Source organism: Gopherus flavomarginatus, chromosome 14, assembly GCF_025201925.1.
Source record: "Gopherus flavomarginatus isolate rGopFla2 chromosome 14, rGopFla2.mat.asm, whole genome shotgun sequence".
Lineage (NCBI taxonomy): Eukaryota > Metazoa > Chordata > Testudines > Testudinidae > Gopherus > Gopherus flavomarginatus.
Window position 1 is genome coordinate 39,457,488 of NC_066630.1, and position 26,691 is coordinate 39,484,178.

The 26,691-nt window shown below is 59.3% G+C and overlaps 1 protein-coding gene across 6 annotated transcripts; it reads left to right on the plus strand.

The window, feature by feature from the left end:
* The first annotated feature begins 1,390 nt into the window (after nt 1–1,390).
* On the plus strand, nt 1,391–25,186 carry EXOC3L1 (exocyst complex component 3 like 1). Of its 6 annotated transcripts, none has more exons than XM_050923385.1 (13): nt 1,392–1,584; nt 3,436–3,596; nt 7,916–8,135; nt 8,883–9,561; nt 9,751–9,868; nt 12,321–12,446; nt 13,952–14,052; nt 14,966–15,076; nt 15,403–15,544; nt 17,507–17,629; nt 18,902–19,088; nt 21,180–21,304; nt 23,224–25,184. In XM_050923385.1, the coding sequence occupies exons 1-13, from the start codon at nt 1,539–1,541 to the stop codon at nt 23,473–23,475; spliced, it is 2,391 nt and encodes a 796-aa protein (XP_050779342.1). In that variant the 5' UTR covers nt 1,392–1,538; the 3' UTR covers nt 23,476–25,184. The 6 variants fall into 6 exon arrangements, with proteins under 6 accessions (XP_050779347.1, XP_050779342.1, XP_050779346.1 ...); XM_050923389.1 differs by having other exon boundaries at nt 1,393–1,584; nt 18,902–19,057; XM_050923391.1 differs by having other exon boundaries at nt 1,394–1,584; nt 9,249–9,561; nt 23,224–25,183.
* Nucleotides 25,187–26,691: the final 1,505 nt, after the last annotated feature.

Consider the following 26,691-nt stretch of genomic DNA (forward strand, 5'->3'; position numbering starts at 1 on the left):
ATGGGGTTTTTTTGCCTTATGTGATGCAGGAAGAACAACAAGGGGATCCCATGTGATCCTTTCTGCTCCTAAGATCTACGAATCTAGGAACTGTGCCCAGTTTTATATTTTGTAAAATAATATTGCACTTCAAGGTCTGGTTGACAAGTTTCTGTGTCACATTTAGAGTTGGTCAATTATCCTAACAAGCGCTGTTTGTTCCAGAGGAATACTGTATTGTGTTTGGGTGATGCTGTGTATTTAGTGGGATAGCTCGAAATACAATCTCTGAAGTATGAAGGTATCTTTACAATTCATGCAAAAAGGGTAAAAGTCAGATATTTCTGGTTGGCATTGTGTACATATTTGCAATAGGCCTTCTGCATTTCTTCTTTCCCTTTCTGTGATAATTTTGTGGTAGTATCCATAGCTTTTCACCATTATTTTGGTGTAATTCTCCAGAATTGCCTGAAACATCGTGCCCACTTAGCAGGGGTTCTGGGAAAGGGTTAAATGAATCCTGCTGACTTGCAGATGCAGGCGACTCATTGCTCCATCCAGGAGATGGGAGTGGCTCAGTGGGAAAAGAGGATCTAGGGTGCGGGCTTAGCAGTTTTGATTGAGGGAGGAACTCTAGGAGCATCCCAGCCTGGGGAGAAGTTTGTGTTGTTGTTCATTTCCATGTTCATAAAACCAAACCCTGGGAAGGGGGTGGATTTGGACTCAGAAAGCAGGTTAGGAACAGCTCCTGTTCCCAAAGTGACTTCTCAAGCTGCTGAAAGCCCCTTACCTTGGGATTCCCTGTCTGTCTGTTATTTTGGGATGGATGTCAGCAACCTGAACTCCATGCTAGGCAGGTTTTTGTGGTGGACTACAATATACACACAAGCAGCCAGTGGCGCAGACACATGCCCATAGAGTAGGAACGCAGGCACGCTCCAAGACACACAGCACATGTGATATGAACAGAGGCAGCCACACGCAGACAGATGCACACGTTGTACAGTCAGGCAGCCACATACACAAGCATATGGCAACAGCACATAGCAGGCATAAGAGATCTCGAGAGACATCCACCACGGACTTACACGCATAGGAACCTGGATCCATGCACAAAAATATACAGGTGCACATGGTACATCACGGGAAACATGCCTCTGCAAAGGCAGCCACAACACCCTGCACACCCAGACATGTACACACAGCCAAGCACATGTAGCATGCACCCCTATAGCCATGTGCACATGACAGGCACACATTGCCATGCAAAGACATGTACACCCAGGCATGCACAAACAGCTATGCACACACAGTCTGCCCCCAGCGAGACACTGTGCATGGAACGATTTACATTCACAAAGAGTGAAAAATGTCAAGAGCATGAGCTGCCTCCCCCTTCCCCGCTCCCCCCGCCTCCCCCAGACATCCTGAGTGTGTCTGCAGTAACACAATGAGCCCCTGAGGAGCTGTGAGTGGAATCACTGAAGGAAACTGCTGGCTGTGCTTCCTCTCTTCAGCCCAGCCCTGTCCTCTGAACCCTGCACACAGCGGCTGGAGCCATGGGCATGTCTGCAGAACAGGAGGAGGACTCCCGCAGCCCCAGAGGTAAGGAGAACTGCAGCTCGAGGGAGGGCAGCAGGGCGCAGGGCTCACGCAGGGACTCCCTGCACTGGAGTGACCATGGGGAAACCTGGCTCCAAGTCTGGGGGTGGGGGGTCTCAGTCATCTGTCCCTGGCCAGGATCCTTTCCCAGTCAGGGTGGGGTAGGCTCTCCTGCCCTTTGCAGTGAGGATGGGGGGTAATCCCCTGCCCCTGGGGGGGAGGTGTACATCTCCCCTGCCTGCCATCTGGGTACGTTTAGGATCGCTGCCTGTGCCCTGCCCTTGGGAAGAGAGCGATGGAATGGAGCAGGGGGCTTATATGGCAAAGCATCTATTCCTACAGTGCAGGTCAAGGCATTAGGCTGGTGTTATTTAAATATCCCAGGACTGGGGCTCCCTTGGGAAGCGACTCCACAGTCTCACTGGCAAGCAGCTTTCCTCCGTAGCCAGCCTGCGTCCTCCCTTGCCCCTAATCACAGCCCCGTGAACGACCCTGTGAATAACCCCTCGGCCTGCGCAGCGCTCCCACCTGGCAGCGAGCTGCCGCCACCTCTGCCCCGTGTCAGCCAGTTTGTCCCAAAGCTCTCTCACGTTCCTCACAAATCCATCTCCTCCTGCCCCCAGGCCTTGGGCTGCCGTTCTGCCACTCTCCTGGGCCTGGCGGTGCCCTGCCCTGGCAGACGCTAGGCGTGGCCACCGTGTCAATAATTACTGCCAATCCCACGGGCCGCTGCGTGGGGGGAGCTGCTGGCAATGCGGGGGCATGGAAGTGACAGGAGAGGCAGCACCGAGTTTGGGGAAGAACCTTGTGCCAGCCCCTCGCACACCCATGGCATCATCAGTGCCTGGCCAGGAGAGCAGCAGTGCTGGGAGAGGCCAGGCGCCAGGCAGCGTCCCCAGCTGGGTCTGCGCTGCTCCGCAGACGAGGGGCGTAGGACCTGGGGAGGGCGGCTCTGGTTCACAGATCCCGTCTGAGTCAGGCACACAGAACCAGGCTTGTTAAGAGCCTGAAGAGACACCCAGGGCCAGGCGTCCTCCAACATGCCTCTAGGTTGGTTCGGGGACCTGCATTTCTCCCCCACTGTGTCTGGAGCTGGGGCAGCGTTCAGGGCACTCCTAGTTTCTAGCTCAGCTGAACTGCCCCTCCCTGGCATGGTGCTCAGGGGAGAGGCCATAACCAGCTACTGGAGAGGCAGCGGTGGGTGATGCCGGGGGAGGGGCAGGCTCCATGCCCAGTGGGTAGGACTGGACTGACCCCAGCCTGCCCCGTTCCCTGCTTGGTCACTTAGTCCTTGCCAGCTGCGGCTGTATCTTTCCTGCTGAGTCACTACCTCGCTTGCAGGCCCCTATCGGCGGCTCCCAGACGGCAAAGCCACAGCACGGGGCACCTCCGTGCTCTGTGCAGCCATCATACTGGGCGCACGAGCTCTGGGGCAGCCAGGAAGGGGCTGTGTGGAGTAGGGCCCACAGGCAGGCGGAGGGACACTTAGCAACTCCGTCTGGCTGTCCCCATGTGTATGTGTCCATCCCTAGGTCCCCATACCCTCTGGGGTGTGCCTGTGCACACGTGTGCCTGTCTGTCCCCGTCCCCTACTGTGCGTCTGGCTGGCCTTAGGCTCATTTTTCTAGGATTTTATAAGGTCTCTCACCATGGTAGTAGCTGAGCGCCCGTGTGTCCCCACAGCCTCATGTGTGCCTGTTTGTCCCTGTCCCCATGTCCGTTTGTGCAGGCGTGTGTACATCCACACCCTGCTTCCTGTGCCTCCGTCCTGGGGAAGCAGCTGGAGTGGAAATGCTCTTCCTGTCTGTGAAGGAGACTCCGGTTTGTTTTCTTAACTGATAATGTTGCCCCTAGATGAGGAATGGCCAGAAGCGGAGAAGGCTGAGAAGCTAGCAAGAGGAGCTGCTTTGAAATGGGCCTCGGGGGTGTTTTACCGCCCCGACAAGTTGGAGGGTCTGGGACACTACCGGAGCCGGGAAGCCCAGCGGAACAGCTCGATCCAATCCCGGCTAAAGGTGGGTGCTCGTTGCAGGGGGCCTTAGGCCCAGAGAGGCCTGGGATTCCTTACCCCAGGGGAGCTTATGCCATTTACCAATACTTAGTCCATTTGAAACCAATTCTCAGCTGGTGCTATGCAGGGTAGGTTGGAATTGTTCATGGCGGGAGCACAGAAACATACCGGAGCCATTACAAAGCACGAAAACACCCCAGGACCCTGCTCAGCTTTCCCAGAACCGAGCCCAGGGCTTTTTCTGGTTCTTTCAGGAAACTTGCCTTTAGTGGGAGAAATTGCAGGCCTAAAGTTAGAGGCATTTTTGGAAGAAGTCGCAGCTTGTAGGAAAAGGACCGCTGCTCTCCGGCTGGAACCTCTCCCACCACAGCAAGGGCAGGCTGCAGCGATAGCACTGAACTGGGGCCATGACCAAAACGCACGTCTGTCCCGAATCACAATGACATGGCAGAGGCCAAGGCTTTCTGATCACGTGCCCGTGACTTGACTTACTGGCCTGTGAGCTCAACCTTGCAATGTAAAAAGAAAAAAGGGGTGGGGGAGGGGGCAACTGACTAATAAGCATCACTGCCACCACCGGCTCCTCACCAGAATGAGCAGAGACCCAGGCTTCATCCCTGGGCCCGTGCCAAGGCAGCGGAACACCGCAGTTCCTGTGCTGGGGCAGCGGGCAGGGGGATGCCGGGGCGTGGAGCTGCTGTTCTTTGCTCTTCTTGGAGACAATCTCCTGGCTGGACTGGCTCTAATGTCTAAACCCAGGAGCCATGCGGAAGAGAGTGGGTACGGAATGGGGTGGGATTTCTGGGTGCTGCCATGACACGGCAAACTCCCCCAGGGCCATGGCGGCTGTGGCTACGACATGCACCTCACGATTAACATCTGAAGGGGGCAGCCCACTCCCCAGCCCCCCAAATCGTCATCTTTACCCCACCAACACATCCTCCCCATGGACATACCCCTCCCACACAGTACCGCAGCTACCTGCCCCTCCCTTGGTATTACTCCCAACCTCCCTGCACCCACCGACCCCTCCCCCGGTATTACACTGACCCTCCCTGTGCCAACACTCCCCTCTCCCAGTGTTAAGTCCACCCCCCCACACTTGCTGCCCCACCAGTATTGCTCCCATGCTTCCCACACCCACATTATACTGCCACTACCAGTTACCATAAAGAAGTCTCTGGATCAGAGAGCAATTATGGGTTGGCAGGGGTCTGGAGGGGCTGTGAAGGGAGGGGTCAGGGGAGTAGGGGGTCTGGAGGAGCTGTGTAGAGTGGGGTCAGGGGAGTGAGGGGGTCTGGAGGGGCTGTGTAGGGAGGGTTAGGGGAGTGAGGGGGTCTGGAGGGGCTGTGTAGGGTGGGGTCAGGGGAGTGGGGGGGTCGGAGGAGTCTGGAGGGGCTGTGGAGGGTGGGGTTAGGGGAGTAGGGGGGTCTGGAGGGGCTGTGTAGGGTGGGGTGAGGGGAGAGAGGGGGTCTGGAGGGGCTGTGTAGGGCGGGATTAGAGGAGTGGGCGGTCTGAAGGGGCTGTGTAGGGTGGGGTGAGGGGAGTGGGGGGTCTAGTGGGACTGTGTAGGGTGGGGTCAGGGGAGTGGAGGTCTGGAGGAGTTGTGTAGGGAGTGGGGGAGTCTGGAGGGGTTGTGTAGGGAGGGGTCAGGGCAGTGGGGGTCTGAAGGGGCTGTGTAGGGTGAGGTCAGAGGAGTAGGGGTCTGGTGGGGCTGTGTAGGGTGTGGTTAGTCTGGAGGGGCTATGTAGGGAGGGGTCAGGGGAGTTGGGGTCTGGAGGGGCTGTATAGGGTGGGGTGAGGGGAGTGGGGGGGTTTGGAGGGGCTGTGTAGGGTGTGGTTAATCTGGAGGGGCTATGTAGGGAGGGGTCAGGGGAGTGGGGGTCTGGAGGGGCTGTATAGGGTGGGGTGAGGGGAGTGGGGGGGTCTGGAGGGGCTGTGTAGGGTAAGGTGAGGGGAGTGGGGGGTCTGGAGAGGCTGTGTAGGGTGGGGTCAGGGGAGTGGGGGATCTGGTGGGGCTATGTAGGGTGGGGTGAGGGGAGTCGGGGAGTCTGGAGGGGCTGTATAGGGTGGGGTCAGGGGAGTGGGGGGTCTAGTTGGACTGTGTAGGGTGGGGTCAGGGGAGTGGGGGTCTGGAGGGGTTGTGTAGGGAGTGGGGGAGGTCTGGAGGAGCTGTGTAGGGAGGGGTCGGGGGAGTGAGGGTCTGGTGGGGCTGTGTAGGGTGGGGTTAGTCTGGAGGGGCTATGTAGGGAGGGGTCAGGGCAGTGGGGGTCTGTAGGGGCTGTGTAGGGTGGGGTGAGGGGAGTGGGGGGGTCTGAAGGAGCTGTGTAGGGTGGGGTCAGGGGAGTGGGGGGTCTAGTGGGACTTTGTAGGCTGGAGTCAGGAGAGTGGGGGTCTGGAGGGGTTGCATAGGGAGTGGCGGGTCTGGAGGGGCTGTGTAGGGAGGGGTCAGGAGAGTGGGGGTCTGGTGGGGCTGTGTAGGGTGGGGTTAGTCTGGAGGGGCTATGTAGGGAGGGGTCAGGGCAGTGGGGGTCTGGAGGGGCTGTGTAGGGTGGGGTGAGAGGAGTGGAGGGAGTCTGAAGCGGCTGTGTAGGGTGGGGTGAGGGGAGTGGGAGGGTCTAAAGGGGCTGTCTAGGGTGGGGTGAGGGGAGTGGGGGGTCTGGAGGGGCTGTGTAGGGTGGGGTGAGAGGAGTGGGGGATCTGGAGGGGCTATGTAGGGTGGGGTCAGGGGAGTGGGGGAACTGGTGGGGCTGTGTAGGGTGGGGTTAGTCCAAGGAGCTGTGTAGGGTGGGGTGAGGGGAGTGGGGGTGTCGGGGGGGTCTGGAGGGGACGTGTAGGGTGAGGTTAGGGGAGTGGGAGGGCTGGAGGGGCTGTGTAGGGTAGGGTGAGGGGAGTGGGGGGGTCTGGAGGGGCTGTGTAGGGAGGGGTCAGGGCAGTGGGGGTCTGGAGGGGCTGTGTAGGGTGGGGTGAGAGGAGTGGGGGGAGTCTGAAGCGGCTGTGTAGGGTGGGGTCAGGGGAGTGGGGGATCTGGTGGGGTTGTGTAGGGTGGGGTTAGTATGGAGGGGCTGTGTAGGGAGGGGTTAGAGGAGTGGGGGGTCTGGAGGGGCAATGTAGGGTGGGGTTAGGGGAGTGGGAGGGTCTAGAGGGGCTGTGTAGGGTGGGGTTAGGGGAGTGGTGGATCTGGTGGGGCTGTGTAGGGTGGGGTTAGTCCAAGGAGCTGTGTAGGGTGGGGTGAGGGGAGTGGGGGTGTCGGGGGGGTCTGGAGGGGACGTGTAGTGTGAGGTTAGGGGAGTGGGAGGGCTGGAGGGGCTGTGTAGGGTGGGGTCAGGGGAGTAGGGGATCTGGTGGGGCTGTGTAGGGTGGGGTGAGGGGAGTGGGGGGGTCTGGAGGGGACATGTAGGGTGAGGTTAGGGGAGTGGGAGGACTGGAGGGGCTGAGTAGGGTGGGGTCAGGGGAGTGGGGGGTCTGGAGGGGCTGTGTAGGATGGGGTTAGGGGAGTGGGGGGGTCGGGGGGGTCTGGAGGGGACATGTAGCGTGAGGTTAGGGGAGTGGGAGGTCTGGAGGGGCTGTGTAGGGTGGGGTTAGGGGAGTGGGGGGGGGTCTGGAGGGGACGTGTAGCGTGAGGTTAGGGGAGTGGGAGGTCTGGAGGGGCTGTGTAGGGTGGGGTCAGGGGAGTGGGGGATCTGGTGGGGCTGTGTAGGGTGGGGTGAGGGGCGTGGGGGGGTCTGGTGGGGCTGTGTAGGGTGGGGTTAGTCCAAGGGGCTGTGTAGGGTGGGGTGAGGGGAGTGGGGGGTCTGGAGGGGCTGTGTAGGGAGGGGTCAGGGGAGTGGGGGAGTCTGGAGGGGCTGTGTAGGGTGAGGTTAGGGGAGTGGGGGGGGGCGGGGGGTCTGGAGGGGACGTGTAGCGTGAGGTTAGGGGAGTGGGAGGTCTGGAGGGGCTGTGTAGGGTGGGGTCAGGGGAGTGGGGGATCTGGTGGGGCTGTGTAGGGTGGGGTGAGGGGAGTGGGGGGGTCTGGTGGGGCTGTGTAGGGTGGGGTTAGTCCAAGGGGCTGTGTAGGGTGGGGTGAGGGGAGTGGGGGGTCTGGAGGGGCTGTGTAGGGAGGGGTCAGAGGAGTGGGGGAGTCTGGAGGGGCTGTGTAGGGTGGGGTTAGGGGAGTGGGGGGGTCGGGGGGTCTGGAAGGGACGTGTAGTGTGAGGTTAGGGGAATGGAAGGTCTGGAGGGGCTGTGTAGGGGGCACTGGGGGAGCATGGTGGAGGTGGGTAGGTTCTCCCCATATCTCTGGGGCTGGACATCGCTCACCATCCCTGCTCTGTGTGTTGCCAGTCGACCGTGCAGTCCCACCTCGAGGGGGTGAGCGCCGGGCTGGAGCAGCTGCGCTCAGCGGCTGGGGACGTGCGGAGTGTGCGCCAGGACCTCTGTGCCGTGCGATGGCACCTCCTGGGCAGTGCCGAGGGCTTCCAGAGGCTGGCGCCGCTGCGGGCTGTGGTGACGGAGCACGCGCAGCTGGCTGCCGTCGTGCGGGCGCTGCCCCAGCTCTCCTCAGGTAAGGGGCACCGAGCCAGGCCTCAGCGTGCCCTGGTGTGCGGCACAGCTCCTGCGCGGGCGCTGGGCCTGGCTGCCCTGTTGCCTTGAGCCCCGCAGGTGGCTGAAGGAGCCAGGTCCTGGGCCGCTGTCAGGCAGGTGGCTGGAGGGAAGGCCCAGCCTTGCTCCTAACAGCAAGAGCACCCAGCCCCACGAGGGCATCCCCAGGCCCAAGGCTTCCCAGGGCTCCGCAGAGTTGCCCCACAACGGCGCAGGCCTGGCTACGCCCTTGTAGCCACGTGGTCTCAGCAGACGGACGCGGGTCTATGAACAAAGTCCCCATTGGCAAGGAGAGGGGCATGGGCACAGCGGCGCCCGCCAGGGGCATGTCTTGCTCCCACAGAGTCCCAGGCATGGGCCCTTTTGGCCAAGCACGTCCTGAGAGTGCTGCTGCCTGTCTGGCGACAGTAGGACCCAGGTTTTCTAGCCAGGAGCTCCCTGCTCAGGGAGTGCCAGTCCTGTCCTGTGCCCACCCCACCACCTGAGCAGCTGCCCAGCGTGGTGCCGGGCACAGGCAGGCAGCTAACACTGCCTGTGGGGGGCCGCAGGAGGTTTGCAGGGGGCCTGCTCAGAGGGTGTCTCTCCTCCTCACCTGCGCTGAGCGTGGGATCCCATGTGCCCAGCGCTGAGTCCTGCTGCCATCCATGCAGAGCAGCCGGGCGCCAGCTCCCGTGGGGTCCAGACTGTTGGATCTCTCCTCTCCGCGCAGTACACGAGCTCCTTGCCCAGTCCCTCCGTCTCCTCCACGGCCAGCAGCTCTTGGAGGCCCACGCCGGGCTCATGGCGCTGGAGCGCCTGCGGGAGGAAATCACCTCCCAGCTGCACAGCAGCGGTAGCCTCCCGAGCGACCAGGCCCTGGGCGTGGTGGAGTCCTTCTTCGCTGGCCTGCAGGAGCTGAGCGACGCACTGGCTCAGCAGCTGTGGCGCATCGTGGGCGGCGGCGTGAGGCTGGTGCGGGAAGACCCAGCCCTCTTCGTCTCCGCCGTGCGGATCATTGAGAGAGAAGAGAGCGTCGATGATGCCCTGCTGCTGGGTCCCCATGCCAACCGCTTCCCCGCCCCTGGGCGCCCCAAAGCCTGGAGGCAGCGCTTCTACCAGGTCATGCAGGAGACCATCGCTGCTGCCCACTTCAAGGCTGCTCATGTGGACGTGAAGGGCCTGGGACTGGGCCGGCACCTGGCCACGCTGCAGAGCAACATCCTGGTGGAGCTGCGTGTGGTGAAAGACCTGATGGTACAGTGCTGCCCACCTCACTACAACATCCTCAGCATCTGCACCCACATGTACCACCAGGGCCTCTCCGACTACCTGCAGGACATCCTCAGCAGGGACCTGGACAAGCAAGAGATCTTCATGCTCCTCAGCTGGGTTCTGCATGTGTACCAGAGGTCAGTGCCAGGCTGCGAGGGGAGCTCAGCGTGTGTGTGAGGAGCCCTGGGCTGGCGGAGAGGGTGTGTGTGTGTGTGTGTGTGTGTGTGTGTGCGCACCCGTGGGCATGTGAAAGTTTGATTTGGAAGTCATCCATCCGCCTGGAGCATGTGGTGTTATTCACTGGCTCCTCTTGTTCCTACCCACAGCCCGGAAATGATGGGTCACCCAGACCTTCTCCCCGAGGTGGACGTGTCAACTCTGGGCCCCCTGGTGTCCCCAGAGGTGGTGGAGCAGATGGAGAGGAAATATGTGGGGAAAGTCAAGGTGAGTGAGCTAGGGAGGATGTGCTAGCAAGTGTCCCACGCTGGGCTAGTTACCCATTTTGGGCCTAGCAAAACCTGAGAGTCAAGTCATGACAGTGTGTCTCTCCCGCCCGCCGCCCCCCGCCACACAGAGCGCTGTGTGCTCTGCTGGGCCTCTCCCCCTCGTTCATTTGCCCTCTGCCCCGTGCCAAGCTCCCTGCAGGAACAGCCCATTCCGCTGCCCCCGGGTTCAGCTGTGTTAATATCTAGTCTTAGATAACGTTACATGAGGCTCGGGGGCTGGCACACAGAGACCACGGCCTGCTTAGTCCCACGGCAAACTCAGCAGTGACAACCGTTGTAAGCCTTGGTTGAAGAGACAGACAAGAAGGAAGGGTGGAAAGGTGGGAATAACTGTCCTTCCGGGGCAAAGAGCAGAAGTTAGTAGGGATGGGCTGGAGCTGTTGCTGCTGCTGGTAAAGTCCGATCCTGTTTGCGAGAAGACAAAGCAAGACACACAAAAGGGGAGAGGACAGAACAGCAAAGAGAGAAAATGCAGCATGTGTCTCGGGTGCCGATTCTCACTGGTAGCCTGGCTGCTGGAGAAACACGGGCCCAGCCCACAGGCCGATCAGCCACTCCGAGATCTGGCAAGCTGGTATTAGCACTGGGCTGTGCAGGGCATTGCTTTTAACTGCCTCCCTGGTCCCTGGCTAACAGCAGTGTTGCAAACTCTACCGCGTCGGCCGACTAAGCCAGATACTTGTGGGACAGAAGGGAAGAGGAGAGAGGTAGGGAAGAGGAAATTCAAGAGGGAAGGAAAAGGGGAGGGGGAGGTGACAAACTCTCACCTCCCAGCTGGTGTTCGGGATTGATCTGGGTCCCTCCCTCTGGCCCGGTCAGGTCAGAACCCCGGCACAATTACATCACGATGGATCCCGGGAGCCCAGGAGACAGCAGGGGTGGCAGCCATGATGGTGAAGCCCACTCCCTCCCTTTCCCCCCAGCGTCTTTCGGAGGCCCCCAAGGGAGCAGTGGGTGGAACAGCCCAGCCCAGAATTATTCTGTGCACTAATTAGGCTTCATTTCCGACAAGCCCATTTTGGTTAATTGATTACTCAGCTCTCTTGTCTACCAGGCCTGAGCGCGACACAGGCCTTGAGTTCTACGAACCGGGCGCTTGGGTTGGGTGGACTTAGGCTCCAGCTCGTTTCGCGCCGTTGCCCACCACCACAAGTTCTTGTGATCCTTCAGGAGGGTTCTGCCAGCTCTCAACTAAGGCAAACGTGGAGTTTCTGCAACTGCTGTCGTTGCTGAGAGTTTTCCTCCTTAGCTTCCACTGTGGCCTCGTCCCCAGCTGCCCCCCGTGGGCACAGCCCCTCTGTCACTGCAGCTGTGCCCTGCTCCGGAGCTGCTTCTCTGCCCTGCGCACCCTCCAGCCCACGGCCTCACCCTCCTAGGCCAGAGCGACTGCGGGGGAACAGAGACAAATGTTGCTGCCCCCTGAGCCGGGCCAGCTAAAGAACATGCCCTTGACCTTGCCTGCCCTGTGCCCGCTCCCTCAGCGCCACGTCAGCAGGATGCCTTCCTTTCGCAGCACATGGTAGTGCTGCTTGGAGAGACAGTCCTACCCGCCAGCCTGAGCCATCCTCTTCTCTCCTGCTGTGCCCCCATCCCCTGGCTTCCCCCATGGGCACAGGCCCCTGTGGTGGGAGACACCTCCACTAGCAGGTGCTAGGGCACGCAGGGAGGCACATCGGCGAGCTCTGCCAGGTGTGGCACCGGGAGCTTCGTGCCCTTCTGCTTTGAATCCAGCCGGGTGCCCCACAGGCACTGGCACCCAGACAGCACTGGCTGTGAGGAGAGGCCCGTGCCAGTCGCCAGCCGTCGTCTTTGGGCTCAGGCTGCTCCATGCTTTGCCTAGGGATGGCCAGGCCACCCTAGCTAGGGATGCCAAGGCTGGGCTGCCCTCCTGGCCGGCGGCTGTCCTGCGCTGGCACTCCAGGCCTGGCTCACCGCAGCCCTGTGCACCACTCCCTAGAACCAAGCAGGGAATCCTATAGCTTTGAGTGAACGGCGCTGGGAGCCGGTTCCTGGCCCCGGACATGGGGGCTCTGCGGAGGCAGTGCAGGAAGTGTAGCTGGACGTGGCTCCTGCCTGAAGCTTTTCCTCTAGCTCTGCAAACCAAGGCTTATGAGAAAGCAGATCAGTTTGGGGGAGAGGGGGCTGGGCCGTATCTCAGGAGCCCCTTGAGCAAATAATCCCAAATGTTCACCTGGCCCCTGAGGGGGCAGCCTGGTCTGCAGCCCCATCTCACTGTACACGCGTGTCTGTAGAGCGGCTCGGCTTTAAACATCAGCCCCGTTGCAGTCTCAGCAGTAGGGTGGCTGTGGCCACCCCAGGGCGTTCAGAGATCCTGCAGCAGAGCAGGGTCCTGGCCTCCCGTCTCACCTCTTTGTCCTCCCGGCGGGCAGGCCAGCGTGACTGAGTGGATGCGGCGCACGCTGGAGGTGGAGCTCAAGGAGTGGTTCCGAGAGGAGGAACCAGAAATGGACCATCTGGGCTTCTTCCAGTCTGCCCTGCCCATCATCGTCATGCAGGTGGGGGGCAGGGGGCTGGGACTGCCCTGTGAGAGGGCCAGGCAGGGGGTGGGAGTGTCCTGTGAGGGGTCGGGCAGGGCGGGGCAGGGGGCTGGGAGTGCCTTGTGAGGGGGCCAGGCAGGGGGTGGGAGTGTCCTGTGAGGGGTCGGGCAGGGCATTGGGGTGGGAATGCCCTGTGAGACCAGGCAGGGCGGGGTAGGGGGCTGGGAGTGCCCTGTGAGGGGGTCAGGCAGGGGGCTGGGAGTGCCCTGTGAGGGGGCAGAGGAGGGCAAGGGGCCTGGCAGTGCCCTGTGAGGGGGCCAGACGGGGTGGGAGTGCCCTGTGAGGGGGTCGGGCAGGGCATCGGGGCTGGGACTGCCTTGTGAGGAGGTCGGGCAGGGGGTTGGGAGTGCCCTATGAGGGGGTCAGGCAGGGGGCTGGGAGTGCCCTGTGAGGGGTCAGGCAGGGCGGGGCAAGGGGCTGGGAGTGCCTTGTGAGGGGGTTGGGCAGAGCATCGGGGCTGGGACTGCCTTGTGAGGGGGTCAGGCAGGGGGTTGGGAGTGCCCTATGAGGGGGTCAGGCAGGGGGCTGGGAGTGCCCTGTGAGGGGGCAGAGGAGGGCAAGGGGCCTGGCAGTGTCCTGTGAGGGGTCGGGCAGGGCATCAGGGTGGGAATATCCTGTGAGGCCAGGCAGGGCGGGGCAGGGGTCTGGGAGTGCCCCGTGAGGGGGGTCAGGCACGGCATTGGGGCTGGGAGTGCCTTGTGAGGGGGTTGGGCAGGGGGCTGAGAGAGCCCTGTGAGGAGGTTGGTCAGGGCATTGGGGCTGGGAGTGCCCTGTGACGGGGTCAGACAGGGGTCTGGGAATACCCTGTGAGAGGGTTGGGCAGGGCATTGGGTCTGGGAGTGCCCTGTGACGGGGTTGGGCAGGGGGCTGGGAGTGCCCTATGAGGGGGCAGAGGAGGGCAAGGGAGCTGGTAGTGCCCTGTGAGAAGCTGGGCAGGGCACAGGGTGCTGCCCCCAGCCGCTGTTCATTACCCAAGCGCTCTTGGCACATCGGGCTTTCCGCCTGCAGAGCTGTTCTGTGCCTTGGGCCCGTATCGCTAGGGGTCACCTGGAACCCTGGGGCACCTGCTCCTCCCTCCATGCTTGTGCCCTAGACCTTGCACTGGGCTGGCCCATTTCTGGGCTCCCCGGAGGACCTGCCTTTCCCCCCTCGGGAGGTGACTCTGCTGGAGGGTCAGTCCTGCCGCTCCTGTACTGATTGGGCTGGGGGGTTCTCCCCTGCGGTAGCTGGGCTGTGCTGGGCTAGGGAGGTTGCCCTCATGGCTTCTCAGATCCCTGGAGGATCTGAGCAGCATCAACTTCCCCTGCCCTCTGCCCTGCCTGGCACTGGGGCAGCACAGGGGTGAGGCCAGCCAGCCCAGGGCTGGGGGCCAAGGCGTCCAGCCTGACAAGCAAGCAGCGCCGGCGCCCCGGCTGGGGATGTGGGGGGAGCCAGTAACCCCACTTCCTGCTCTCCCTGCTCAGATGCTGGATGAGAACATCCGGGTGGCGTCCCTGGTCACGGACTCTCTGCAGCAGAAAGTTTACGCTATGGCCATGGACGAGCTGGAGGCCTTTCTGATCAGGTCAGTGGTGTCCTTGGGGTGCCCCCCCACCCCACTTCCTGAGGCCTGCCTTCCAGGACAGGATGGCAAAGGCTGGCGGAATCCCATGCTGCCCATCTCGGGTGGGGGGCAGGCCAGGGTACTGCAGTGTCTTGGAGTGCTGGGCCATTCCAGGGTCGGGCACCCAGGGGCTGGGGCCGCCTTTGGATCTTGCCCTCACTGAGCACACCTTTCCTGGGTACTCAGCCCACGTCCCCCCAGCCTCGTGCCATGGCTCCTAAGGACCCTAAGGACCCTCCCCCTGGGTACCTCTCCGCAGCCCCTCTCCCTCTCCCTCCATGGACCTTGTTGGCCTTCTCCTGCAGGCGCTGGCGCTATGTGGGGCACAGCGGGGACAGCCTGACTGCTGCATGGGAGGGGGTCAGGAGCCCTAGGTGTGCCCCATGGCGTGTCCTGTCCCTTGCATGGGTGGGTGGGGCAGGGTGAGGCTGGGAATGAGGAAATGTGACCCTCATTGTAGCGGGATACGTCCCCTGCTCCCCCAGCTCCCTGGTGACTGTGCAGCATCGCTTGCTCCAGCTGATTCAGGATCGGGGCCCTGTGCTCCAGCCTGCCCAGCCCCCCCCCCCCCCCCGCACTGGGATGCCCTGCGCCAGGAGCTTCCAGACATCAGCACCACAGAGTCTGGATCGCCCAGGCTGAGCACATGCCAAGCTGTGCAATGCCCGAGGGGCACCAGGCTGATCTGCACAGCCGCTGGGCTCTGTGCAGGGCTCAGAGCCCATTTCACAGCCTCACTCACCCAGGAAAACCCGGGCCCCCAGCGGCTGCTGCCAGGGGCAGAGGGCTCCCATGGAGAGAGTCTCTGGTGCCCTCAGCTCCAGGGCCGGTCCCCTCTCTGCCAGCCCTCACGGTCCCATGTGCTGCGTCCTAGCCTGCGAGAGGCCCTGGGGGAGTGCGGGAAGGAGCACCAGAAGGACCGATCCACGCCCAAGCATTACATCTCCTACCTGCTGGCCCTGCTCAACAACAACATGGCGCTGAGGTAACCTGGCAGGGGACTGGCAGCTCTTTCCCTACGACCCAAATCCCCCCCTCTGCCCCCACGCTGGGCACAGATTCCTCTCACTGCTACCCCAGAGCCCCCGCCCCCAAGGACACGAGACCCACTGTTTCCCCAAAGCCCCTGCACTCCCGTCTTGGCTCTGACCCCTTCCCCAGAGCCCATATCCTCACCATTAGGCCTGATTCCCTGCCCTCCACTCCCTGTTCCCCAGAGCTCCTCTCCCTTTTCTCCAGAGACCGTGCTCCCCTTCTCCCAGGCCCTCTGCCCCAGCTGTCCATCCCTCAGCTCCTTCTTTCTCCTTCCAGCTCTTCCATCTCCACTCTGCACCCTGGCAGTGCATCTCTGGCCAAGCCCGCTGAAATCCCCTCCTCCCTGCAGACTGCGCTGGACAGGGCCCAGAAGAAGGCCTGCCGGCTGCTGCTGGAGGAGCTGCTGCTGGATTTGCAGGTACACACGTCCAGGAGGGGCTGCAGGCCGGGAACAGCGTAGGGCCAAGAAGTGATTCCCTGCAGGAGTTAGCCAGTTTTCAACCGGGTTAATGTGGGCCCTGTTCATTTTAGATCATTCTAGTTCAGGGGTCGGCGACCTTGCAGAAATGCTGTGCCGAGTCTTAATTTAGTCACTCTCATTTAAGGTTTTGTGTTGCCGTAATACACTTAAACGTTTTTAGAAGGTCTCTTTCCCTAAGCCTATAATATGTAACTAAACTATTGTTGTATGTAAAGTAAACAAGGTTTTTAAAAAGTTTAAGAAGCTTCATTTAGAATTAAATTAAAATGCAGAGCCCCTCGGGCAGGGTGAGTGCCACTGAAAATCAGCTCACATGCTGCCTTCGGCACGCGTGCCATAGGTTGCCTACCCCTGCGCTAGTTTATTAAACAAACATTGTGCAGTACCACATCAAACACCTCAAAAAGTCAAAGTATATTACGGCACCGCCATTACCCTCGTCAACCAAACATGTGACCACATCAACAAAAGGGCTCAAGTTAGTTTTGATAGGATCAATTTTCCAGAAGCCCATGTTGATTGGTATTAATCACATTACCCTCCTTTCATTCCCTACTGAGTCTGGTATCAGCTGCTCCATTATCTTGCCTAGCAATTGATGGCAGGCGATAGCAACCCAGGTCAGCCCCTTTACCCTTTTTAAAATAGGGCAGAGCGATAGCTTTCTTCCAGTCATCTGGAGTGTTCCCACTGCTCCAAACTTACAGAAAATGGACATGGATGTGCTGCCCCACAGACCCGGCGAGGCTAGGCTGCGCTGTGAGGAGAGGCAGTCAACCAAGACAAAAGGGATCCTTTTAAATTCTTAGGACTTTATAAGGGAAAACTCCCATCTTGTACCAGGAGCATAAATAATATAGACTATTGCAAAGCCTTACTACAGCACAGGTTACCCACTCGTTAACCTCTGTGTACGCCCTGTGCCGCTAGTACCAAATGCAGTGCAGTCAACAAGAACAAAAGCCATTTCTTACCAATAGCCTGTGTCACTTCGGAGCAGAATCAGCTTTTCTTCTCCAGGGCTGTAAATCCTGGCCTGTTTTTTGCTTCTCTTCGGCTTGAAGTGCTCCATAGATTCGATATTCCTGTGCCTGGACCTCTTTCCACTGAGTTTATCCACAGGCGGGGGCTCTTCACCTCGCCGGCCCTCATGTGTCCATTAGGCACCTTTAGGGTGACCAGGTGAGAGCAAGAAAATATCAGGACACATGGGGGGGTGGGGGCCAGTGTTTCCGCTGGCAGAGAGAAAAAAGAAGCCGAGTGCTGCCGGTGGAGCAAGATATCGGGACAAATTGTGTCCAGACCGCGACAAACACCTAAATATCGGGACGGTCCCAATTTTATCGAGACGCCTGATCTCCCTTAGGGACCTTTGAACTATATCCATCAATAGACGTTCAAACGGTCCCTCTGTCTGTCCATGTCCTTTAGGGCCCTTGTGGGTGGGTCTCGTTTGCTGCTTCCAGGATCTGTCTGCAGGCAGCACAGCTTTCCGCTCGGTCCCTTCGCACCGGTTCCATTGCCGTTCCTTTTTGCCTCGAGACTCTCTCCAGCGTGGCCGGAGGTTTTATTTCCCTCTCCGGCCCTGCTCTAATAGGGCTGCTCATGTACCCAGCTCCCGGATCGAGCTGCCCTCTCCTTGGCTGTCTCTTTCCCCAGGGCAGCATTCGGTCCTGCTAGTGCAGGGGGGAGGGGTACGACACTAACAGGCCAGCAAGCTCCTCGGCCAGCTCTTTAAAACTCTTGGATGCAAGTTATCTGGACCTGCTGATTTAAAAGTACCTGTCTTGAGTAGCTGCTGTTTAACCCCCCACCGAGATACCAGTGGAACAGGAGCAAGCCGATCTGGATGGGCTTGAGCCTCCGCGTGATGCCGTGTGGGTGCTGTGTATGTTTCAGCCCCTGTACGTGCAGCTGCCGTCCCGCAAGTGGCTGTCTGGGGCCCAGCTGGTGAACAGCATGTGCGAGGTGATCGACAAGTACATGAGAGACTTCTCCCACGTCAGGAACCCCGTCTTCAAGGTATGGCGCTCCAGAGGCGCCGGGGGCCTCTCCTTGTCGAGCCGTTTGCGTGGAGTTGGTGTGGCTGTCTCCCCTTGGCGGGGTGCTGAGCATGCCCTCTGCACACTGGGGAACTCCAGGAGGCAGGGTGCCTCCCACTGGGACTGCATTAGCCCTGTACCTGTTGGTGGGGTGGGAGCAGGGCCAGTGGGACCTGGAGATGCTGATGGGGAGGAACTGGCCTCCTGGGGGTCAGAGCAGTTGGTTTTCAGACTGGAGCTGCCCCTCTGCGGGGGCTAGACGAGGTAGAACATTCCTACGTCCTGGCTACGTTCCGAGGAGCAGGTGACCGTGGAGGCAGCAGCTCTCCGCAGGCAGGAGCAGCAGTGGCACAAGGGGTAGCCCCAGAGCGAAGGGCTGGAGAGCAAGCCAGCCCTGCCCTCCACCCTCAGACCCTGCCTCACGTGGGTAATGGAGTCAGCTGGCATAGCCCGGCCACGGGGAAGGGAGCAGGGCTGGACAGTGAAAGCAAGGAGGCTGGGGGGAGCAGGTTGGGGCTGGAGAGAGGAGGGGAGAAAGTGGGGGGCAGGGGCAGCACTGGAATAACCTGCCCCAGCTGCTCCTTCCTGGCCCCAGAGTGCCCAGCTGCTGGAGGGCTCTCTCTCCCCATGCCCCACAGATGCAGACATGGATGCTGTCTGTAACCTTCAGGAGGCCTGCCGGGCTCCTGGCCTGTCCCGGCTGATGGGGCGTTGCACCTGCCTTGGGGAGATTGGGGGGGTCATATCTTTTATTAGACTAGCTTCTGGAAGTGAGCAAGATGAGCTCTCCAGCTCCCCAGAGCTCTTCCTCGGGTCTTCAGCTTTGGGAGACAGCTCGGTTCACTGCTAGGAGACGCCCCCGGCGCTCAGCCACCCATTCCTGTCCCAAATCGCACCCCAGTGCTGCCAGCGCCACCCCTGGGGGTGCCCTACGCACTCCTTCCCCCTCCTGCCGGGATCACCCTGCAGCTTCATCCCTCCTGTAGGCCACCCAGCCAAGCTGCTGTAGACATGTAGCCCTTCCCCTCCCGCGGAGCCAGGCCTGTCTGCCCTCCTCACGCAGAGATACCCAGGCTGCTGCAGGTGCTGCTGAGTGGTGCTAGGGGCTGCCATGGCTCCCTGCCCTGTGCTGCCATGTTGCCTGGCAGGAAACCCACTCAGTCCATGCTGCTGCTGGCTAGGGTTGCCCCATGTCCCCCCTCTCCCCTTCATGTCTTTCTGTCTCCCGCTCTCCCCTCCTGCCGGGGTCTAGTTCCTGCTGGCCGAGAGCGAGCACCTGGTCATGAATCACTACGTGCGGGCACTCATGGAGAAGAAGATGGTGTGCCGGAGCGCCGAGGAGCGGATCCAGCTCTCCACCCAGCTGCTCCAGGATGCCTCCCAGCTGCAGGAGCTTTTCCACAACCTGGTGAGGGAAGCTGCAGCCCCAGAGACACAAGGTCAGGCCTGTGGGTCAGTACCGCCAGTGGGCGGTCATGGCTGCCAGCTGAGATGGAGGCAGACAGAAACATTTCAGCCACACAGGGAGAGGGAATTGTCTGCTCCCCTCCCCAGTTGCAATTCATAGTCGTTCACACTGGCAGGCGGTGATCATGGGGCCAGGGAAAGCATGTGAGAACAATTCTCGCCTGGTGGATCTAGGACGGGGTGGGCAAACTATGGGCCAGAGGCTGGATCCAGCCATTTTAATCCAGCCCTTGAGCTTATGCTGGGGAGCGGGGTCTGGGGCTTGTCCCGCTCTGGTGCTCCAGCCGGGGAGCAGGGTTGGGGTCCACTATGTGTGGCTCCCGGAAGCAACAGCACAGCCTCCCTCTGGCTCCTACAAGCTGCCCCCGCCCCAAGCACCAGCCCCGCATCTCCCATTGGCCGGGAATCACGGCCAATGAGAGCTGCAGGGGAGGTGCCTGCGGACGGGGCAGCGTGCTGAGCCGCCTGGCCACGCCTCCACGTAGGAGCCGGAGAAGGGACATGCTGCTGCTTCCAGGAGCTGCTTGAGGTATGTGCCACCCAGACCCTGCACCCCTGAGCCTCCCTCCCGCCCCAGCCCCCTGACCCAGCTCTGATCCCCTTCCCACCCTCCAAACCCCTCAATCCCAGCCTGGAGCACCCTCCTGCACCCCAAACCCCTCATCCTCAGCTGCATCCCCAGCTGGAGCCCTCACTCCCCTACATCCTCCAAACTCCTCGCCCCTAGGCCCACCCCAGAGGCCACACCCCAAGATTGAGCCTGCACACTTTCCTGCACCCCCAACCTCCTGCCCAGCCCTGATCCCCCTCCCGCCCTCCAAACCCCTCGGTCTCAGCCTGGAGCACTCGCCTGCACCCCAAACTCCTCATCCCCAGCCCTACCTCAGAGCCCGCACCCCCAGCCAGAGCCCTCAGCCCCCCCGCACCCTATTCCCCCACCCCAGCCTGGAGTCCCCTCCCACACTCTGAACTCCTCATTTCTGGCCCCATCCCAGATCCCGCACCCCCAACCAGAGCCCTCACCCCCTCCCACACCCCAGCCCCAATTTTGTGAGCATTCATGGCCTGCCATACAATTTCTATTCCCAGATGTGGCCCTTGAGCCAAAAAGTTTGCCCAGCCCTGATCTAGGATATGGGAGACCCAAGTCCCTGCTCCATGTGCTACTGAGATATACAAAGTAACACAGCTTGAGACAGCCCTGCTGCAGAATATCCCATAGCCCACTGGATAGGGCACTCCTGCAACCGGGCAGACCCCAGTTCAAACCCTGCCTCAGGGAACTGAAACTGGATCTCCCATGTGCTAGGGGCACATGCTACCCACCAGGCTTAAGCTGATACAGTCACCTCTGGCCGCCTCCCCCACCGGCCGTTTTTTGACACACATCCTCCTTTCCTTTGCCTTCTATCCAAATGCCCGAAATCAAAACCAGTTTTTCTCATCGGGTCGAAACGTTGCCTTTCGACATGCCTGGAACCTTTCCACTGGTTCGGTTCAGTCGAAACTCTTCGGTGACCATGACACAGATTCACGAATCCAAACCTGCGTTGTTCGGCAGCTAACCATTTTGCCCAGATCGGGTTAGGAGGCGCCCCCTCAATGCTAGGCCGAGCCAAGAGCTGGCTGCAGGAGTTTGGATCGCCCCTCTCTTAGGCCTGTGGGGCGGGGGTCAGGCGTGGGCACATCAGCCCAGAGAGTGCTGGAGGATTCTCTGCACCCTGAAGTCTTTAAACCACGATTTGAGGACTTCAGTAATTCAGACATAGGTCAGGGGTTTGTTACAGGAGTGGGTGGGTGTGGTTCTGTGGCCTGCGTTGTGCAGGAGGTCAGACTAGACGATCATAATGGTCCCTTCTACCTTAGAGTCTATGACTCTATGACAGACACTGAGCTGCATCCATGGGCATCAGGCCTGGCTGCTGAGCGTGTCTGGTGAGTTCTCTCCAGCCGGTGCTGGGGGCCAGCCTGCTGGCACAATGCTGCTCTGTGGCTCCCTGGGGCGGTGCTGTGTGTCTGGCCTGCTCCTGATGCTCCCTGTGCTGGCTGGTTCCTTCCTGCAGGGCCTGGCCGAGAGCGAGCAGACCCTCGAGGTGATAATTGCCCTCCAGGAGCTCATCCGCCTCCAGGACCCAGCCTTGCTCAGCCTGGAGGTCCTGGGATTTATGAAGAAATACCCCGACATCAGGTAACATACCTAGCGCGGCGGGAAAGGTCCGTTACATGGGGCGGCCATGGGGCAGTCCTGCCCTGCCAGTAGGGGGAGCTGCCTTCACACAGGCTGTCTCCATGTAAGCCTGAACCCCCACCCCATGGCATGCACCTCTCCAGAGGTATTCGCAATCCTGTTCATCCCTGATAGCCACAGGACAGAGCCTCTAAGCACAGCTACGGACAGGCCGGCTGGCGCTGGCCACTCCACCCAGGCTCACCTGTGGGCAGCACAGAAGAGAGAGTCACCGAATCGGAGCGGCACAGACTGGCAGAGAGCAGCCCCTGGCTCCTGGGGAGATTGTTTCCCCTTTGCTGAGCCCAGCCCAGAGCCAGGTGCCCGTTATGCGATGATTTTCACAAGAGTTTGGTTTTATTTCCAAATGTTGACCTTTTGGGCTCCCCGCCCCCTTTCGTTCATTTTGGCCCCATGCGAGATAAAGCAATGACTGGTGGCCACGGGTGGGGTGGGGGGTGGATCTCACCCTCTCTTTCCTTGTGCTACGCTCTGACTCTTCTGGTGGCGGCGAGGGCGGTTTGAAAACTCCCAGCACCGAACAAAAAATGGAGGGATAAAAGAAAAGAAAAGACATTTCTCTGAAGAGGCCCCACTCCTCCTTTCATTCACTTGTGCTCAGGGGCCAAAGTGCTGAAAGGAGAGAAGCAAAATGGCCAACATTCGATATTCCAAATCAGCCCAAATGAGAACATTTGGAAGAAAGAAAAAAGGGTGATTTTGCTTTTGCAAAAAGTCTATTATTTAGCAACAAATGCTCGAGCTTCGGTTTGTGGCTTTGCTGGCTGGGCACCTCAGCCTGCCCCAGCACACCGGACGCAGAAGGAGGGATGCAGCCGCATGACTAGGGCCTTTCCAAGTCATGGTCCATTTTGGTAAATTTCATGGTCAGAGCCTTTCAAAACACTTGAATTTCAGGGTTTGAGATACTGAAATTGTAAATGTCACAGTGTTTGTAACCATGAGGGGCCTGATCCAGAAGAGGGTCACATGGGGGGCTGCAAGGCTAGTGAGGGGCGGGGGGGGTTGCAGTATTGCCACCTTTACTTCTGTGCTGCCTTCAGAATGGGCGGCTGGAGAGTGGTAGCTGCTGGCCAAGAACCCAGCTCTGAAGGCAGCGGCGTCGCCAGCAGCAGCACAGAAGTAAAGGTGGCGATACCATCGCATGCCATCCTTATTCTGCACTGCTGCTGGCGGCCACTCTGCTGCTGGCTTCTGGGCTGGCTGCTGGCGGCCTTCTGCACTGCTGCTGGCGGCCTTATTCTGCACTGCTGCTGGCTTCTGGGCTGGCTGCCTGGCCAGCAGCCACTGCTCTCCTGCTGCCCAGCTCTGAAGGCAGCACAGAAGTAAGGGTGGCAATACCACGGCCCCGCTACAATCAGGGCCAGATTTACACCTTATGCATCCCTAGGAACAGTATCTTCAGCGCCTCACGCCCCCCCCCCCCCCCCCGCCTTCACTGACCTCTGTGTTTTCCATAAAAACTGAAACTTTTAACCCACTTTTCACTTTTAGGCACCCCTAGAACGCTGGCACCCCTAGGCATGTGCCTACTGTGCCTTACTGGAAATCCGCCCTTGCCTACAGTAGCCAGATTTCATGGGGGAAACCAGATTTCACCGTCCGTGACATGTTTTTCACAGCCATGAATTTTGTAGGTCCCTGCACAGGACACCTGGAGGAAACAGACGATGCTGTGGGGTTCTCCCCTCAGTGCAGTACCCGTCACTCCAGGTGCTGCAGCGTGCTGTCAGTCACTTCAGGGGGACCTCAGAGGTGTGGGTTTGAGAGGAGGTCCCACATGTGAGCTCCCGGGGCCCAGGCGGTAGCAGCAGGTAAGGGGTTCGGTGTCTCAGTCTCTGGTTTCCTGTTCCCCACAGCGACGAGCACATCTCCATCCTGCTGGATCTGCGGGGCGACGTCTCCAAGGAAGTCCGGAACGTGGTGCTGGAAATGATGGCACAGAATCCACAGTCCCTGCCCGAAAACTACCAGCCCATCTTCAGCAACATCCTGGTCCCAGCTCCGGAGCTTCCCTTCTGCCTTCGCAAGGGCAAGTGTGCCTGAGACACGCACGCCGCAGCCCGGCTGTCTGCAGCCTGCCCTGGCCAGTGGTGTCTCTGAATAACTGACCTCTGAGAGGCCCTGGGTGGGGCTGGGCAGAGACACTGGGTCTCTGCCGTGTATGAGGCACTGTCTGGGCTCCAGAGACGTGGCAGGGAAAGCCTGGGCTTCAGCCCTGCTGTGCAAGGAGGAGAGGAGAGGCTTCCACACCCATTCCCCAGTGGCCGACACCTTGGCACCTGCTTTGCTGGCGCCAGGGAGCCCTCAGCCCACTAATCCCTGGGCCACATAACCCTGGATGGGCTGAACCCAGCTGTAGGTCTGGCCCTAAACTACTAAACCACCAGATTCAGCTCTGTCCATTCGGGTCTCCAGCCCTCTGCTCCAGGCTGCTTCCCAGCTGCCCCCTCTGCTCAGCCCTCCCAGGGTATGTGCAGCCCAGAGCCTGCAGTGGGGATGGGCCAACCAAGGCAGGCAAGCATGGCAGCGTCACAGAGCTATGGGAGCAGAAAGGGAATTTCCCCAGGATTCCTTCCCCAGGTCCAGCCACAACTGCCCTTCCCCTCCCCTCCCCACTCCCATGCACTGGAGCGTGCCCAGGGCAGTCTGTTCCCAAGCTGTGCTGGAGGCCAGCTCAGAGCAGGGCCTGACAGGGTCTAACTGGGCTGGGCAGAATTCAGTTCCTGGTTTATAATTCTGATGCATAACATTGATGTTGAAGCATTTTTTTATTTTGATCTATTTAAATGTTCACAGCTGCAGAAAATGAGGGGGGAAGGGGGGAGTCAGACAGTGGAGGGGTCAGACAACAATTATTTAGTGACAGTGGACGTTGAGATTCCCCCAGTTAAAGCTTTAATGCCATTATGAGACAACCCGTCAACATCCCAGAATATACACAGTAAAGACCTTTCAATCAAACTCAAAGAAGAACTTCAGCAGCGTTGTTCTTCCTTTGCCGATCAGTGCATTTCAGTGATTATCGAGGGAAATGTTTTTCATTGGAGTGGGGTGAAATCAATGTGTACTGACATTTACCAGTTCAAATTGATTCCTTCCCGGCCTAGTTATTATAACATAGACAAATCCAAACAGTCTTGCAGCTAGAGTTGCCGACTTTGTAATATTTAAATCAGACACTCCAGCTGGCGTGCCGGAACCTCCCCTGCCCCACCTCTTCCCTGAGGCCTCACCCCTGCCCCACCTCTTTTCCCCAAGGCCCCACCCGCATCACTTCTCTTCCCCCGTCACTCCCTGCTATTCCCGTGCCCGGGATCATGGGAATGGCAGTAATCAGAGCCTAGTGCAGAGGTTGGATGATCCATCCTGAAATAGCATGGCTATAACATGTCGTGCTGCTACTCAGCACGGTCAGGGTAGGTGTCTCTCAGCAATGGGGCAGGGCAGGGAAAAGGAAGGAGCCCCACTACATGGAGTAAAAGGAGGAAGTTCTCCCCAATGGACATGTTGGGTTTTCGTAGGGTGCTGAAATACCATTGCCAGGAGCAGAGGCGCCGACTCTGGGGCTGGAGCACCCATGGGGAAAAATTAGTGGGTGCTCTGCACCCACCGGCAGCCAAGCTCCCCTCCCCCATACCTCACCTCCTCCGCCACCTCCTCCCCTGAGCGCGCCGCCTCCCTCCCAGCTGTTTGGCAGCATAGCAAGCTCTGGGAGGGAGGGAGGAGGAGTGGGAACATAACCCCCTCAGGGGAGGAGGCGGGGCGGGGGCAGGGATTTGGGGAAGGAGTCGGAATAGGGCAAGGAGGGGGCGGAGTTGAGGTGAGAACTTTGGCAAAGGGGTTGGAATGGAGCAGGGCAGGGGTGGAGTTGGGGCAGGGTCTTTGGGGAAGGGGTTGGGATGGGGGGCAGGGGCAGAGGGGTGTTGAGCACCCATCGGGGTGAGCCAGTCACTTACCCCACGTCAATGGATGCTCAGAATCTCACACCAAAGACAACGCTGACAGCCAAGTTCTTTGGGGAACTAGCTAGAGATTTATTAGCTAAGAAAAAGGAAGGAAAGTTAGTCAAAGGTTAAAGCAGGTAAAACACGTTACCGGTGAATTCAAGTTTGTAAGTCCAAAATGATAGCAGGGGTGGGAAATCTGCTAGTTTTCTATACATCTCCCTGGGTGGCCCAAAGGGTTTTGGGGGATTTCAGTCCTTTTGTTCAAAATCTCCCCTATCCGAATTCACCAGTCCCGAGATGGGTTAGGAGAGAGAGGCCTTTGTTCTCCCTTTTTATACCTTGACCCTTCTGGCTGGAAAAATCTTGGTTGTGTCATGGGCTCAGACAGTTCCAGGGTGTCTGCACTTTGCCCTCAGGGCTTCATATGAAATGCATACATCCCATCTGAGGTGTCTCCAGGAGTGACACACAGAGGCTTTTGTTTACAGTTCCTTTGTTATTCCTGAAGAGAGAACTTATGGGCATGTCTCAGACTCACAACATATAGCAACATTTAATAACTCCACCCACAATGTCAATACACATTATAACAAGATACTAATACTCAGCAGATTATAGCTTTTCCAGCGATGCTTCACAGGGCATACGTCGTACAAGAAGTATCACAATTTTCTCAAAGCGGTGACTATATTAGTGTAGATGGTCAGTGCACCTGAGAAAAATGGAAGAGGTCAGATAAGGAGCCTGGCTGTTATGGAGGACGCTGGGGCATGGTGAGAACAAGAATTATAGGTATTGAGCTGACAGGGCCTACGGTTTGGGACTTTTGTTAGACTATTTGCACAAGGTTTTTGTAATAAACTGGTCCCAGGAGGGATATTTGTTGAAGTCAAAGCCTGAAATGGAGTCCTTTGGGTTACTCAAGAGGAAACTGAGGCAAGGGGCCACTTGTGGGGCCTGGGAGGAGGCTACTCATTACAGTGCCCATCCATCCATCAGTATCTTGGCACAGGGACACAAGAGGGATCATCTCCAGTGCTCAGGAAGGACGCAGCTGGGACACTCCAGGGAGATCTGGCTGGCCAGCAGACACGCCAAGCACAATTTGATTGCACAGATTGGGACCTCGGTCTGCTCTGACTATGAGAAGCGTGACCGTATCGTTGGTAAATGTGCCACCACTGCCGTTTGTTGTGGCTACCCCGACTGAACCGCAAGGCCAGGATGTGGGCGACCCAGAGCCTGGTGAACCCTGAGCCAGACAGAGCCACAGTGTCCCCAGACCACGTCCTTCCAGAGCTGGAGGATGAGCCTGAATCTCTGGAGACTACCCAACCCAGAACTGATTCGAATGCCGGTAAGTATTGAAATGAAGCA